The sequence below is a fragment of the Ananas comosus genome, linkage group 7, assembly GCF_001540865.1.
Source record: "Ananas comosus cultivar F153 linkage group 7, ASM154086v1, whole genome shotgun sequence".
In the NCBI taxonomy this organism is placed as follows: domain Eukaryota; kingdom Viridiplantae; phylum Streptophyta; class Magnoliopsida; order Poales; family Bromeliaceae; genus Ananas; species Ananas comosus.
The window spans coordinates 11,731,657-11,749,150 of record NC_033627.1 but is presented as its reverse complement, the minus strand read 5'-3'; the positions used below and the strand labels follow the sequence as shown (position 1 = coordinate 11,749,150).

Below are 17,494 nucleotides of genomic sequence, written 5' to 3'. Positions count from 1 at the left end.
GCGCACGTGACAATTTAATCCTCAAATTTTAATTCATTATAGTTTCTAGTTCGAAATTTCTGAATTTTTGCAACTAAATCAGCCAATTCAATTTTTTTGTACTACATGTTGGTGGACTATTAATGTAATACTAATTCAACACTTCTATATTAGTAATTAATCAATATATAGTCAAAAATTAAGTCGTGAGACTTTATTATAATAATTTAAAAAATTTGAACTAAAAATTATAACGAATTAAAGTTTGAGAACTAAAATATCGTTCCTAATTTTAAGGATGAAAATTGTAATTTACACTTGCATATATCACTATTATATCAATGCATCATGCACTTATGGACTTTTTATCCCAACTAATATATATTTCAATTCTATTTATCATTGATTGAGTCTCAACCTTTTCTCTTCTTAGAAATTAAATTGTTTGATTAAAGGGTTTAATCATTGATCTAAGGCTTCATTTAAGGACCGTTTAGTTAGATGTAATTATAAATACAGTATAGTTAAAGATACATATAGTTGAAAATACAGCAACTATAATTACATGCATTTTGTTTGGTTGGATATAGTAGAAAGCACTGCAACTATAAATAATTTATTTGATTATATACAGTTGATAAATAATTTTTAAAATTTTATTATTATATATATGAGTAATGCTTCTATATTTTGTTTTTTTCGTTACCGTTTATTCACGCGTATTCAACGGCTCAGATTTAGTTTTTTTAAAATTGTGACCTGCAATAGCAGGTCACTTTGGGAGAGGTACCGGTTACCAGGTATCTCAAAAAAGAATTTTTTTGTCTTTTAATATATGGACAATTTAGTCATTTTACCTCTACTATATTTTCAAATTTTTTATTTTCCCTTTGTTTCATTTTTCTCTCTCTATCTTTCCTTTCATAATTTGGCATTTCATACAAGAAAATTTTCAAATTATTTGACAATATGATCTTTTAATTTTTCTTTTCTCTTTGTTTATTTGTTTAATATTTCAAATGAGTTTAATTTTAAAAAACTATGCATTAAAATTTCTTTCCATGCCTATTGCTTTCTAAATCTTTTTTTAATAAAATAAGAATGAAATTTAGATTATTTTGTGATTTAATTTGTTAGTTAATTTTTTTCTAGTTCGATCTGAGAATTTTTTATAGTAATAGCTTGTTGAAATTTGCGATGGCTGATAGATTAGAAAACAATATTCCGATGAAAAATGTGTGTAGCATTATCTCAAATCTTGAATTAATTTTGTCTATACAATTATATTATAAAAATAAATTTGAATTATATCCTTACCCTATATTTCTAATCAATTATCTACATTAAATTTTTTAAATAGTGATAAAGAATTAGTATCTAAATTAGAAAAATTCTTAAATTTTTTTAAACATATTAAATATGTTGAATTTAAATATTTGCCCACATTTAATTTTTTAAAATTAGTATACAAAATTAATGACTAAGATGAATTCATAATTTTGTTAAACGTATTAAATATGTTAAATTTAAATATTTACCAACATTACAAATGTTTTTAAATAGTCATACAAAATTAATGTCTAAAGTAGAACAATTCTAAATTTTTTTAACATATTAAATACATTTAATTTATAATTTTTTTACTTACATTCAAATTTTTTTAAATAAGTGATACAAAATTAATGTCTAAACTATAGGAATTTAAAAGTTTCTTAAATATATTAAATATGTTGAATTAAAATATTTACCAACATTACAATTTTTTTAAATAGTAATACAAAATTCCTCTAATTTAAATTTCACTTTTAAATTTTAAATATTTAATATTTAAAATTTAAATTCATCGTATTTAGAAATAGAACTATTTCTAAAATTCCTATAATTTAAATTAATGCATAATTTTAGAAACACTAAAATATTTAAAGTAGATGCCTAAATTAATGTCTAATTAATGCATAAATTTGGTTAATCAATTAATTTCCTAAATTAGTGCAAATTAATGCATAAATTCAGGACCTCAATTAAAATTTTTTTTAAATGTTGTATTGTTTAATTACCAAACTAACCTTGAATAAAATAGTCCTTTTACCTGCTAAATATTAAAATTATATTTTTACCCTTTATTAATCAACGGTTAAGATCTTTTTTATTTTTTTTTTTAAAAGTATCGAATCATTTCTCCGTATATATATGATAGTGAAATTACCTCCAATGTAAAAAATATATGTTTTTTATTTAAAAAATAATTAGGGAGTTAAGCTTATCTTTTGCTTAAAGTTACTCTCTCCAACTGCTACAGTTGTCTCCAATTGCTACAGTTGGAATTGCAGTCAATTTGAGCGTAGTTTCAATTTATGCAGTTGGGCCCCCTCCGACTGTACTTACAATAATTGTTGGAGTTAAATATATTAAACTAAATGCTAAATTTATATTTGCATGCAGTTATAACTATAGTACAGTAGCAACTACATGCAATCAAATGGCCTCTAAGATTAAGATTTAGATCGGGTTGCTTGTAGTGGGAAGAAAATAATAGGAAAAAAGTTTAAGTTACTATAAGTGATTATATCAGATATAATTTAATCGAACCCACCAAAAGAACAGCTAGAAAAGAATATTTTTATATATTTTGATCTCAACCAATTTTTTTATTAGAGTTCTTTTTGAGAAAAGCCTCTCTGTATTAGATTTGGTCTATATACCAGGTTCACACAATAATTTCTACAACCAGCTAGCAAAAGAAGGATAACTTGCCGTGGACCTAAATTAGCAAAACACTGTTTCATGTGGGGTTATATTGGGTTTTGATAAGCCAAATTTGGTGAGAAAATCATTGTCTTATATAGCATTTTGAAGTTGAAATTTGACAAAAATAAAAAATAAAAAATAAAAAACAAAAAACTTTTGATTTTAATATTTAAGATGCCATGAAAGTGGTTTATTTTATTCTTCGTCCTTGAGAAAAATAAAGGTATATATTACGTGCGTCTGTTTCATCCGTACATTCATGCACTATGAATTAATCCTTACATATTCATGTTTATCATGTATTATCACCTGACTAAACCTTCGAACTTTTGATACTAGTTCTCGTGAACTTTTAATTTTGGTCTCTAGACGCCTTAAACTTTATTAAATAGTTTCGTAGGCCCTTTTCTAATTAGCTTTAATCATGATACATTTTTTTTTCATCCATAAGAAGATAACCAAAAAAAAAAAAAAGTATTTTGAAGCTTTACAAGATTATTTATAAGATATGCTTTTAGCTCAACTGTCTAATTAATAATTTTGTTTTAGAGTAAAGATAAACATATCTATTTGATAAAGTTTAGGGGGTCTAGATGCAAAATTAAAAGTTCAAAATTTTCATTTGGCAAAGCTTTAAAATTCAAAGAATGTTTGTACATTTTTCATACATTTTCTATCTGAATTATATAGTTACATCCCTACTTAGAAATGAAATAGTTAGATTAAATTTTGATCTTAAATGAATTGATGGTTGGAATAGCTATTCTCATTCTTATTCCAAAGGAAGGGATCCCATTTCTTAACGAGTTATTCCGAAATAATCCCTTAAGCAATGGGATAGCAATCCTACACTTGTTTTTTTTTAGATATAAATAGTGGGATAAAGGGTTATCCCATTCTTGGTACCGAACCAAACAGGGCTAGAAGTTTTTTTTTTTTTTTTTTAGGAAAACTTCAAAAACTCCCCTTGTGGTTTTAATTTTTTTCACTTTAATATCATGTGGTTTAAAATGTATCAAGTTAGTACCCTGTGATTTTTCACTTTATCACTTTAGTACCCTGTAGTTTAGAGTGTATCAAGTTAGTACCATGTGGTTTTGCACTTTATCACTTTAGTACCCTGTGGTTTTAATTTTGTATCAAGCTAGTATCCTGTGGTTTTTTAAATTACAGGGTACTAAAGTGATAAAGTGTGAAACCACAGGGTACTAAAGTGATAAAGTGCAAAATCACATGGTACTAACTTGATACACTTTAAACCATATGGTACTAAAGTGATAAAGTGAGAAACCACAGGGTACTAACTTGATATACTTTAAACCACAGGGTACTAAAATGAAAAAAGTATGAAATCACAGGGGGATTTTTGAAGTTTTTCCTTTTTTTTTTTTTATTATGGAATCACTATGTCACACGCCTATTCTTTTTCTTGTGGATGTTACGCGTGTACAATTTAACAAAACATTGTCTATTTTGACACGTCAATTGAAACCAACCAAATCTGAAACTCTACACCTACCTCCACAGTTTCAACGCAATAATTATAACAATAATAATAATATCTTAACAATAATTCTTTTTATATATATATCTCGTTTGGTAACATTAAGCTATCAAACTACATGTTCTTGATGAACGTAGCACATGTAACAAGCATTGTCTAGTTTACAGCATATTTGGTTTTGCGAAAATAATTTTTTTGACTAAAAAAATATTTTTAACTAGTTTAAAATTAAAAAAGAATTTTGGATATAAAATACTTGATTTAGAATTATGTGTCGCCTAAACATTTTTTATAGCAAGCCTCGTAAATTCCTTTTAGCAAAAACAAGGGAAAAAAAGATAATTTTGACAATGTTATACCAATACCTAATCTTAAGAAACATAAAAAAAGTATCTTAAAAAATAGGACCGGACTAAATTCGATCAAAATAGTGTCAATTGAGATCTGTTGGATACAATTTGAATTTAGATTCAGTAAAACGGTTAAAATTTTGCGCTTTAGGTGCAATTTCGAAATAATAATCTCTCGAGCCAGATAAGAAGCACTGGGCCTAGTAGTTGCTGTTGGAAAATCTTTCTGATATTTTAGTAAAATATTCTGTAAAATCAATTCGAAAGTTTAATTTCAGTTTTAAAAAAATTTTGAAAATATATTAAATAATAAATACTGTAGAGAAAAGGATTAGAAAAGGCGTGTACATCGAGGCGTGCAAAGCACTGTTCTACAAGCGAAATTGCCCCTCCACGTGTGAGGCTTCCTGGCAGTTACTTCCAGCGATACAACGTCCATATTCCAAAGTTTAATTTCAGTTTTAAAAAAAAGTTAAAAATATATTAAATAATAAATACTGTAGAGAAAAGGATTAGAAAAGGCGTGTAAATCGAGACATGCAGAGCACTATTCTACAAGCGAAATTGCCCCTCCACGTGTGAGGCTTCCCAGCAGTTACTTCCAACAATACAACGTCCATATTCCAAATTAAGTTTAATTTCAGTTTTTAAAAATTTTTGAAAATATATTAAATAATAAATATTATAGAGAAAAGGATTAGAAAAGGTATATAAATCGAGATGTGCAGAGCACTGTTCTACAAGCGAAATTGCCCCTCTACGTGTAAGGCTTCCTAGCAGTTACTTCCAGCGATACAACGTCCATATTCCAAATTAAGTTTAATTTCAGTTTTAAAAAAATTTTAAAAATATATTAAATAATAAATACTGTAGAGAAAAGGATTAGAAAAGGCGTGTAAATCGAGGCGTGCAGAGCACTATTCTACAAGCGAAATTGCCCCTCCACGTGTGAGGCTTCCCACCAGTTACTTCCAGCGATACAACGTCCATATTCCAAAGTTTAATTTCAGTTTTAAAAAAATTTTGAAAATATATTAAATAATAAATACTGTAGAGAAAAGGATTAGAAAAGGCGTGTAAATCGAGGCGTGCAGAGCACTGTTCTACAAGCGAAATTGCCCCTCCACGTGTGAGGCTTCCCAGCAGTTACTTCCAGCGATATAACGTCCATATTCCAAAGTTTAATTTCAGTTTTAAAAAATTTTTGAAAATATATTAAATAATAAATACTGTAGAGAAAAGGATTAGAAAAGGCGTGTAAATTGAGGGGTGTAGAGCACTATTCTACAAGCGAAATTGCCTCTCCACGTGTGAGGCTTCCCAGCAGTTACTTCCAGCGATACAACGTCCATATTCTAGCGTAAAAGATCGCCATCAATTCCGTGGAGCGCAAGATTATACGGGATACGGATTAGGCGCCGGTCCGTGCTCATGCGCGCGTGCGTTTAGTCGAGAGTATAACTCTCATTTTCTCCGAAACAACCACTCTGAGAATAAACGAGTATATAAATAATAACTAATTTTCAATGTGAAACTAAACCTTACATATGAAAATTTAAGTTGGGATTTCCGGCAAGACCCATCAAGTATCGGGCTGCCCAAAAGACCTAATAAGTTTTAAATCACCAAAAACCCAATAAAACCTAAGAGTCGCGCTATTCATGAATACTGTTTTCGAACTCAACTTTCATATTTTTGGCTCCAAATTGTCAATTATAGTTAATTTTTATTATTTAAGGAAATTTCATGTTTTTTTTTTTTTTTTTTTTTGCTTCCGTCTGATTCGACTATTACTATTACATACTAAGATTTCAGTCTTTTACTATTTTTAAAAATTTTTATTTAGACTTAGTTTGATATTGAGGTTCATCTGAAGTTTAATCATAATCGTTTTCTTTAGAAAAGAACTTTCGCGTTTTTTAGCTGGTGCACGTGGCTTTACGACTGTGTTTATTACAATAATAATAGCTTTTGGCACATTGTGGATCATGTTCACAATTAAAGTCACCAAACTTTAATATAATATTACAAAAGATAAAATTACAATTTTGGCCCATAACACTTTGATTTTCATACTTTAGAAAATAGTTTTTCTCTCAACCAAACATGTAAAAAATTAGCATTTTAAAAACTTTTTTCAAGAATCCTTTCAACTAAAATGCTAAGATTATGAGGTTTAATTACAACAAGTCTATAAAATTCGAGCCAAAAATGATAACAGATTAAAATTTGAGAATCAAATTATCACGTTCTTAATTATAGTTTGAGGACCAAACATGTATTTTATCACTTTTTATTTATTTATTTTTTTTTAATAACATGAAGTTAAGCATGTGTGCTTCTTGAACATCCCAGAAACTAATAGAGGAATATCCTATCTATATTCTATACATATATAATATATGGTTAATTTTATACAGATCCTTGCAAATATAGTAAATTCTAAAATATATCTCTACAAAATTCAACTTTTATATATTGTCCCTGCAAAATTCTAAATATTTTCAAATATGTCCCTCTGTTTTATTATCGTTAAAATACTGTCTATTTTATAAGTGAAATAATTTTTTTGTCATCACAAATGTTCCTCCAAAAGTTCCAACTGTTAATTAAAGAGAGGTAAAAAGGTCAATTCAGCTCATTAACTAATTATTTAACCCATAATTAACTAAATTTTTCTAACGAATTCTAACGACAGAAACATATTTGAAAATATCAGAACTTTTGCAGAAACAACATATGAAAGTTGAACTTTACATGAATATATTTATAATTTACTATATTTGCAAGGACCTGTATACAATTAACCCTATAATTATAAGTCCAAAGTTTACACCCTATTAGATTTTTAGGGGTAGATTTTATTTTTTTAGTTTAAAAAATTTGAAATAAAAATTTAAACTCTTTTGTGCAAAAGTATAAAATGTGTAATTTTACATTTACATGGGATTGTAAGTACAGCATTTTTTGGAGGAGCTCAAAGATCTGACTTTCAATAGTTTTTCTATTTGCACAATTAATGAAGTACTGGTGGTCACGTTGGCTTAACCAATTGATTTGAAACTATAGTCACGATCGACCAACCACGTGGTCATAATTTGACAGCTAATTTTATTATCATATATATATATATATATTATTTTAAAAATTAAAATAATAAAAATAACGCCAAAATTGATTTAGTAGTTGAATCAGTAATAATTACATTATGTCTATAAGATGATATGATAAGTGAATCAGTTATTGACTCTTCTTCTTTTCTTTTTTTTTTGGGGAAAACTTCAAAAACCCCATACGTGGTTTCGTAGTTTCTCACTTTACCCCCCTGTAGTTTAAAATTTATCAATTTGCCCTCCTGTGGTTTCTTTTTTCTCTTTTTCATATCAATTTTATTATTATTTTTTCTTAAATCAGTGATAAAGTTAAAATTAAAGAGTACTAAAGTGAATATTTGATAAATCTAGATGGGTATCTGAAGTTTTTTGTATATAATTTAATGAAATATTAACGAAAAAGCTATCAAAAAGATAAAAACAAAACCACAGGGGGACAATTTGATACAGTTTAAACCACAGGGGGGCAAAGTGAGAAACTATGAAACCACAGGGAGGGTTTTTAAAGTTTTTCCTTTTTTTTCAAAAAAATTAATTGGAGTTTGCTAGAATGATCTAGTGGAAACAAAACTAAAGTTCAATTACTTGAATAAATCTTTATAATGAGTTTCGTGACCTATATGTAGTGCAATTTATTCATTTTCATTGGCCGCCTTTTTTCTGCCATTAATTGTAAAAATAAAATATGGTAAATCGTAACATATTAATCATCCATTTAATCTCATATTTTAACCTGCAGCGTTCTGATAGAGTGTGATCATAATTTGAAAAAGTCTTCTTTGTAATATATATAGAGTAGAGCTATTATGCTATCGAAAGTATAGGAAATTCGATTTTTTTTTACTTTTTGGCCCTTAGATCAATCTCTTTGATCATTTTTAATATTTGGATTAATATTATTACCCTCTGGGTATGTTTAATTCGAAGTCGGAATCGGTATCGAAATCGGAATGAGAATAAGCTGGAAATGGAATCGGAATGATTTATTACCTCATTCTGTTTGGTTCGCCACCTGAATCAGAATCGAAATGAATCATTTTTATTGTCGGAGTTTGGTTCAGATAGATATTAGAAAGATAATCAAATTAATATGCCAATTTTATCTTTGTAATATATTAGTTTAAATTCAAACTAAAAATTAAATATTAAAAATTTACGTCAAAATTTTAAATGTATTTTTTTTAAAAAAATAAAATTTGAAAATAAATAAATAATTCAAAATATAAAAATAAATTTCAATTTATTCAAATTCAAACTTAAAATTATGATTTAAATTTCAATTTGAATTTATAAATTTAATTTAAATTTTTTTAAAAATTGATTAAAACTTTAGATTTTAAATTAAATTTAAATTTAAATTTAAATTCAATTTTATAAATTAGATTCGAAATGCTTGATTGAATTTTAATTTTTAATTTAAAGTTCAAATTCAAATTAAAATTTATAAATATAATTCTTAAACTTAAACTTATGTTTTAATTAAAAAAATCAGTTTAAAAAGTTAAATTTAATCCGAACAAATCAATTCTACCTGGATTCAATTTTCAATGTAGCCTGGATTGAAAAAAGAGGTAATTAGGGGGATTCCCATTCATCCGAAAATTAAAATCAAAATAAAAATCCCACATGCCAAACACGGACAAACGAATTCGTTCCTTTTGATTCCGATTCCAAGATGAAAAAATGACCTTATGAGAACCGCTCAACTCTAAGGGATACCGTAATCGTTCCAGTCGTATAATTCTTGATCAAAGGGCCAAAAAGTTAGAAATACCAAGTTCTCTATATTTTTGATAGCATAGTAGTTTTGCATTATATATATGTGTGTTGGGATGTGGGGGCGGGGTGGATTTTGAAATTAATGATTAACGCTAATAATCCGACAATAGAGAAACATAATCTAATTTTATAGCTATATATAAAGGTTCTAATATATATATTAAAAAACTAATATAGAAATTTAATAGTAAAATAATATTCAAACACAATTAATCTTATTTCTTTGTGTGTGTGTGTGTGTGTGTGTGTGTGTGTGTGTGTGTGTGTGTGTGTGTATATATATATAGAGAGGGTCCGGCTACTATACTATTATTAGTACGATCTCTCTCGTACTCATAAATTGTTTTCGATGATAGAGCTTCCAAATCGACGATTCATACAGTTAAACGTTATTTACAGTATTTAAAACTTCTAGAAATCAAATTTTATAATTTTTCGACATTATTTACCTTACGATCAAGAGGTCACAAATTTGACAATTGTTAACGGCCGGTATGGGATACTTGCTGGTTTAACGGTGTAAAAGAATCGAAATTTATTGAATTTTTGATAGAAAATTCTATTCACTACATAGATAAAGTTCAATAACTCTGATCTTGAATTGAAGGATCTGTCACGCCCCGGGGTCCATTTTCAGTTTAAAACAAAGCGGAAAAGCATCTGAATTTTTTTTTTTTTTTGAAAATCTGACCCCAGAGTATGCCAGATCCGCCACAAATACAGGGAATCCACTGTTCACACGGACAGAGTCTTCCCTGTATTTGCACGGCGTCGATCAAATACACAGTACAACCAGGATACAACCACAACAAGATGAATATAAAGATAACTATACATTCATACATTCACCATTCACATCACGGTTTTACATTCAAGGTTTAAACAGAAATCCACAAAAATCTTTTGAAAACTGTTTCCTACACAGAAACCTTTATTCTTTTAAAAACGCTACCACGAGGGGTAGAAAATCTTTTATTTTACAAAATCCAGAAATCTACATTTTCGAATGTAAATAAATACTGAACCACATAAACTAACTAACTATATATCAACAGAAATACCAAGGATAATAACTAAATCGAAACAACCTGGGTCGGAAGCTCTATNTTCAACCATTAGATATACTATTCAACCAAGCACCCACTGAACCCTAGGGGGCCTACATCATCTTAACCGCATATCTTTTAATCCAATGGCTAAAAATCTACAAGCACCAATAACTTTGTACTTCTAAAAGCATAGAAACTCAATTATATATATATATATATATATAAGTCCATGATTGTTGTGGTAGACCATGTCCAAAATTTCCAATTAAATTTCTTAATATTTTATTTTTCCTTCTCTTTTTCACACAGCCCACCACTTCTCTACTTTTTAGAACGGATCAACCAAATCAAACTCCCCTTTCCTTTTCAAATCCCAAAATATACGCCACATGCCATAATTAGCTAATAACAATTATTACCCCATAATTGCTCCATTATAAATACACACCTACGCACATACACACATTCATAGCCCTCTCAGAAATTTAAGTAACAAAGAACACGGCAGAGCTAGCCATGTCGTCGCCGACTTCTACAGCAGCGCTTCTTTTCGCAGCTGCGGTCGCCGCCGTATGCTTCGTCGCGGCCGCGAACGGCGAGGGCAAGGCGAAGGCGAAGGCGCCTGCGGTGTACGTGTTCGGCGACTCGACGATGGACGTCGGCAACAACAACTACCTCCCCGGGAACAGCTCCAAGGCCAACTTTCCGCACTACGGCGTCGACTTCCCGCGCTCGACGCCGACGGGGAGGTTCAGCAACGGCTTTAACGGCGCCGACTTCTTGGGTAATTAGTGTCGCAGCTCGCTTAATTTTGTGTTTGATACAAGTAATTACTATTCATAAGTAGGTAGTTTATTGGGTAAGTTACATTACTATTTTATGAACTTTTTTAGGCTAAGTTTGGATAGAGAGAATATATATATATATATATATATATATATATATATATATATATATATATATATATATATATACAAATGCAACTAGGAGATAGTCCTTATCCATGCACCATCATATAACAACCTATAACTAGACCCATATAACTCAAACTAAAAGATGAATGCAAACAAAACAAATAAAAAGTTGAAAAAATTTTTTCTTTTTATTTTTGGAGAATTTATTTTTTTGTCTGTTACTCTTAATTTTTATTCTTCTCTCTGTTCAAAATTTCGGTCTAAACGGTTTCAATTTTTATTTGTTTTGTTTGCATTCAAAGGGAGTGTTAGTTGAATTTTGCTTCGGTTCTCGAACTTTTGCATTTGGACTTTTATACTTTTTTGTATATCCTTACGTTATGGGTCATCAACCCTTTATTTATTTATTTATTTATTTATTTATTTTTGTTTTTTAGTGAAACTTGTAAACACTCTAGAACCCTCCTGCTTACACCTAGATCTTACCATCAAATTATTGTTCGTTTTCAACTATTTTATTTTTAATTTTAATAATACTGCATATTTATTATAATTAGAATTAAAATATGAGATGAAATAGAGCGCCGATACGGAAGTGTACAAGCATCTAATTGGTGTAGTAATTGTTTAGTCGATGATTAGGCCATACAAAGGCTTAAATGAAATTAATATCTTTAAAAAGTTCATAGTCTTAAATATATGCCTAGTTTAAAAAATTCCAGTTATGCAAAATCTGAATTTTTTAATTATACCACCTAGATAATATATAATAAGGCTGAAGCAAGAAAATATCCTCAGAATCAAAATAGCTAGATTCACAAGAATTTGATTGAGAAGTGTGCAATTAAGCGAGTTGCATGCTTTATAATTGAAGCAATTTATAATTTTTTTAAAAAAAATCTATAAAATTTATGTCATATATATTTTGGTAATTGCATTTATCATTGAACGGCAAACACTGACTAATGCAAAAAAAACGCAGTCACGTGTGATCAATTATCATCCTCATGTGTCCTTTATTGGAATTGATCTTATTATTACTACTATTCTTATTTATACTATATACACTAGTTGTAACTACGATAGATATATATATATATANTATCCTTACGTTATGGGTCATTAACCCTTTATTTATTTTTTTTATTTTTTATTTTTGTTTTTTAGTGAAACTTGTAAACACTCTAGAACCCTCCTACTTACACCTCGATCTTTGTTCGTTTTCAACTATATTTTTTTTAATAATACTGTATTTTTATTATAATTAGAATTGAAATATGAGATGAAATAGAGAGCCGACACGAAAGTGTACAAGCATCTAATGGGTGTAGTAATTGTTTAGTCAATGATTAGACCATACAAAGGCTTAAATGAAATTAATATCTTTAAAAGTTCATAGTCTTAAATGCCTAATTTAAAAATTCCAGTTATGCAAAACCTAATTTTTTTAATCATACCACCTAGAAAATATCCTCAGAATATATGTAAATATATAATAAGGCTGAAATCAGAAAATATCCTCAGAATCATAATAGCCAGATTCACAAGAATTTGATTGAGAAGTATGCAATTAAACGACTTGCATGCTTTATAATTGAAGCAATTTATAATTTTTTTAAAAAAAATCTACAAAATTTATGTCATATATATTTTGGTAATATTTTGGTAATTGCATTTACCATTGACTAATGCAAAAAAAAACGCAGTCACGTGTGATCANAAGAGAAAAATGGGCGCTAATTTTTCCGCCAAAAAATGGGTCTGTCGACAGACCCAAATTTGAATATACGTGCTTTTATATATAGTATAGATATATGTATTTGAATATAGTTTCTAATTTGATTCATTTAATTCTAACTGCTACAGTTGGAGCTGCACGTGAAGATTCAACTGAATTAATTACAATTCTGACCCTACCAATCAAAAATAATAAAATTTGCAAATCAACTTACATAAATGTCCTATCATCTATCTACATGTTGCTTAATTTCTTATTATTGTGATCCTTGAAATATTACTTTGTATAAATGCAGCTAAAAGAGTGGGCTTCAAAAGGAGCCCTCCCCCATATCTCTCTCTCCCACATAAGAGCACTTCTCAAATCCACAGAGGCCTCATTGGAGTCAACTTTGCATCTGCAGGATCTGGCATTCTCAACACCACAGTGAGCAATTATTCCACCACCTCCTCTCTCTCTCTACCTTATCTCCTCTTCCTTTTTTTAGTTTCTATTAATTAATTGTTTTATTTACTTTGAAAAAATAAAAAAAAAATACTTCATATATATTATTAAGGGGCAATTGCTTATATACCCCTGAAAAGTTTTCGACTTTCTGATTTACCACTCTTAAAAGGTTAATATTGAAAATACCTTTTTTACGTTTCAAAATTAAATATCTACCATCATTGACTTTTCTTATTTACCTTTTAGTTAGGGACACAAAGAGTATTTTGCTTTTTGGTCTTTTCAAATATGCCCTTTTATTATCACCAACATTTCTTATTTATCTTTAAGTTAAGGATAAAAGTGGCATTTTAATTTTTTTTAACTGTGGTAGATATTTAATTTACGTTTAAACTAAGTTAATTAACTTAACGGATGGTAATTGTAGGAGTATTTTGAAATAACGGAAGAACATATGAGAGGTATATTGGAAAGAAAAAAAAAAAAAGAGTAGAAATAAATGAGATATTTTCAAAGTTTTGAGGGGTATATAGACAATTATCCCTATTATATAATGTATGTGGTAAGCTCAAGCATTGCTCGTTTATGACCATTTTAGTAATAGAGTAGGATAACTTAGCTTGTTTTTAATGTATGTGTTGCATGTTAACTGGTCTGATTCATAAATATCGTGATGAAGCGAAAATTTTTCTTAAACATAACTTATTTTATGAAAATCTTTTTTGTTTTCTACAGGGGTCTACTATTACTATGAGCAAGCAAATAGAAGATTTCGCTACGCTCAAATCGCAGATCTTATCAAAACTAAGTCCGAAAAGAGCCGACTTCTTGCTCTCAAAATCGATCTTCATCATTAGCTCGGGCGGGAACGACGCATTCGCCTTCTTCTCGCAGAACAAATCTCCGAACGCCACCGTAGTAAAACTCTTCATCGATACCTTCGTATCGAACTATGCGAGCCATATCAAAGTAAGTTTAGGCACATTGTTGTACTCTGAAAATTTTCGAGTTAGTCGCTGAACGGTCGATTTTGTCGCAGAAATTGTACGATTTGGGCGCAAGAAAGTTTGAGGTGATCGATGTGACGACAATGGGATGCTGCCCGTATGCGCGAACATTGAATCCGACCGGAGAATGCATCGATGCATTGAATGAATTGGCCAAAGTTTTGAATGATGCTGTTAGGGTTTTGTGGAACCAACTTAGCACACAACTGCAAGGTTTGAAGTACTCAGTGGGGAGTTCATATGAGTTGGTGTCTACTGCCTTAGCCAACCCTAATTCAGTAGGTATGCCCAAAATAATTTTATATTTCAATTTTAATCTCCTTTTCCATTTTTTTTTTCTTTTGTGGGTTTTAGACACTCCTACCTGTGGATCGTAAGCGTTAATGAACTATCAAGCGCTAACCAACTATCCAAAAACATATGTCGATAGGAATGACGCATCCATCGCACTTAAGGGCTCAACCACAGCGTTCACGGGCTTCAACCTAGTCCAATCCACCTGGACGTTGGGTCTATTGTTGGGCCTCTTGTCGTTAGATCTTTTGTGGACCGCACCTTCACTCAACTTATTAGGCTCACCCAATTTGACTTATTAGTCGACCCCCAACACCTGCACTATTAAATGCAGCATGTAGAAATCGAACTCACGCTACAGGCTCTGATATCACTTGTGAATCGTAAGCGCTAACCAACTATCCCAAAAGTACGTGTTGATAAGAAGAGCACCCGTTGCACTTACGGGCTCAGCCACAGTGCTCATGGGCTTCGATCCGACTCAATCCATCTGGACGTTGAGTCTATTGTTCGGCCTCTTGCCATTAGCTCTCTTATGGATCGCACCTCCATTCAACTTATTAAGCTTACTCAACTTACCTTATTAGTCTTTCGGACCTATTATCACGAGGCAGGATGTTGGACCCACTATAGCCCAATTATAAAGAGCCAACACCACCCAACCAACCACAAAATCAATTTGAAAATTTACTCATTTTAAAAGGCTCGGGTCGTTACTGATTTTGATCGTCATCTAGACACTTAACCACTAGACTGATAGTAGTTTGGTAATTTTGGATTCTTATAGACTTAACTTTTCTGTGGATCGTGGTGGAAAGAGATTAACCAAGTTAAAGTCTATAAACATAGACGTCAGAGAGTTTCGAATATGATTTGGCTTACACCGCTCTCCGTCACATAGGTAGTAGGGATGCAAACGGATCCGGGTTGGTGAAGCTCCTGCCCCGATCCCCCCGACGGGGGTAATAAATTAATGGGAGAAAATAAATGGGTACGGGGCAGGAAACGGAGTAAATTTTATAATCCGAGATGAATTCGGGATAGAAAACGGAAGAAATTTTGATCCGTCCTGAATCCGCCCCGTCATGATCCGCCCCGAATTCGGCCCGAAAACCATTTATATTTTAAAAGAATATCCCTAAAAAAATAATGTATTTATAAAAAAATTCAAAATATAAATAAATTAGTACTCTCATTTCTCATGTATTTAAAATTTAAAATTTTGTTTTGAATTATGATTGATATTTTTGATTTTTATAATTAATATTATTAATTATATATATAATATTATTAAAAATTATGAATTTATATTTTATAAATATTAATAATTTTATAATTTTATAAAAAATATTAATTTGTCGGGCGGATTCGGGGCGCCGGCGGGAGGCGGGTTACGAGGCGGAGCGGATTATGGGATATAGTTTTTAACCCGTCACGGATTCGGAGCGGAAGGCGGGGCGAAATTTTACTAGTCGGGACGGAAAGCGGGGCGGGGCTCCCGCCCCTGAGATCCACCCCGTTTACATCCCTAATAGGTAAGACGATGCTGGTCTAACCGCCAACATTTTAGAGCTGCTTGCAGTAAAAGTAAACTACCGGCTTTGCCACTACTTTTATGTGAGTGGAGAAAGAGCGCTTTTCTTTCTTTCTTTTAAGGATTCATCGAGGTGAAGAGTGCGTGCTGCGGCGGCGGGAAGTTCAACGCCGAGATCTGGTGCGCGCCGAACACGACTTTCTGCTCCGACCGGACNCTTTCCAAGATATAAAGTAATTCGGTGCTTTTAGAAAACCATCGTATCGAATTCTTTTTTTAATGCATACTCTCCACAGGAGAAAAAAAAAAAAGTCAACAAAAATAAAAACAGAAGCAAGGTCAATCAAGACACGAGTAAATTACGTACTTTTGTTTTTTTTTTTTTTTCTCTTTTAAGGATTCATCGAGGTGAAGAGTGCGTGCTGCGGCGGCGGGAAGTTCAACGCCGAGATCTGGTGCGCGCCGAACACGACTTTCTGCTCCGACCGGACCAAGTACCTGTTCTGGGACAGTCTGCACCCCACCCAGGCTGCTTCTAAATTGGCCGCCTTTATGTTCTACAATGGCCCTCCCCAGTTTGCCTCCCCTATCACTCTCAAACAGCTTGTGGAGGACACTTACTAATCAAGGATCATAAACTTAATTAGTTTTATCCTTTATTTTTTTTCTTCTTTTTCATGTGAACTTTTTTTTATCCTTTTTTTTTCTTTTTTGTGCTCATTCATCTAGATCGATTGATAGATGCTTAATAAATGGGAGGAAATTGTGGTTGTTGGTTTGGCAAATAAAACATAATACTCCCATATTGGATTAATTATGTTGTTTCGGAGTATTTGGACCTATTAGTATCAGTATAAGCTTTAAGATTGGATCGATTCCTTTACTACGGTATCAACGTGTATGGATGCATGAACACCTTATTCAGATTTTTTTTTTTTCTTTTGACTTATTCTAACTTGTATTATTTGGTTGATGAAGAGTAAGATGAAATGTCTGGAACTATATACTATATATTTAATTTTTAAGTTAATTTTTAGG

The 17,494-nt window shown here is 30.7% G+C and overlaps 1 protein-coding gene across 1 annotated transcript; it reads left to right on the top strand.

Moving 5' to 3' along the window:
• Positions 10,818–17,270, top strand: LOC109712533 (GDSL esterase/lipase At5g55050-like). Its single transcript, XM_020236139.1, has 5 exons — positions 10,818–11,306; positions 13,470–13,600; positions 14,357–14,590; positions 14,661–14,910; positions 16,854–17,270. Exons 1-5 carry the CDS (start codon positions 11,039–11,041, stop codon positions 17,078–17,080), a joined length of 1,110 nt encoding a protein of 369 aa, XP_020091728.1. The 5' UTR covers positions 10,818–11,038; the 3' UTR covers positions 17,081–17,270.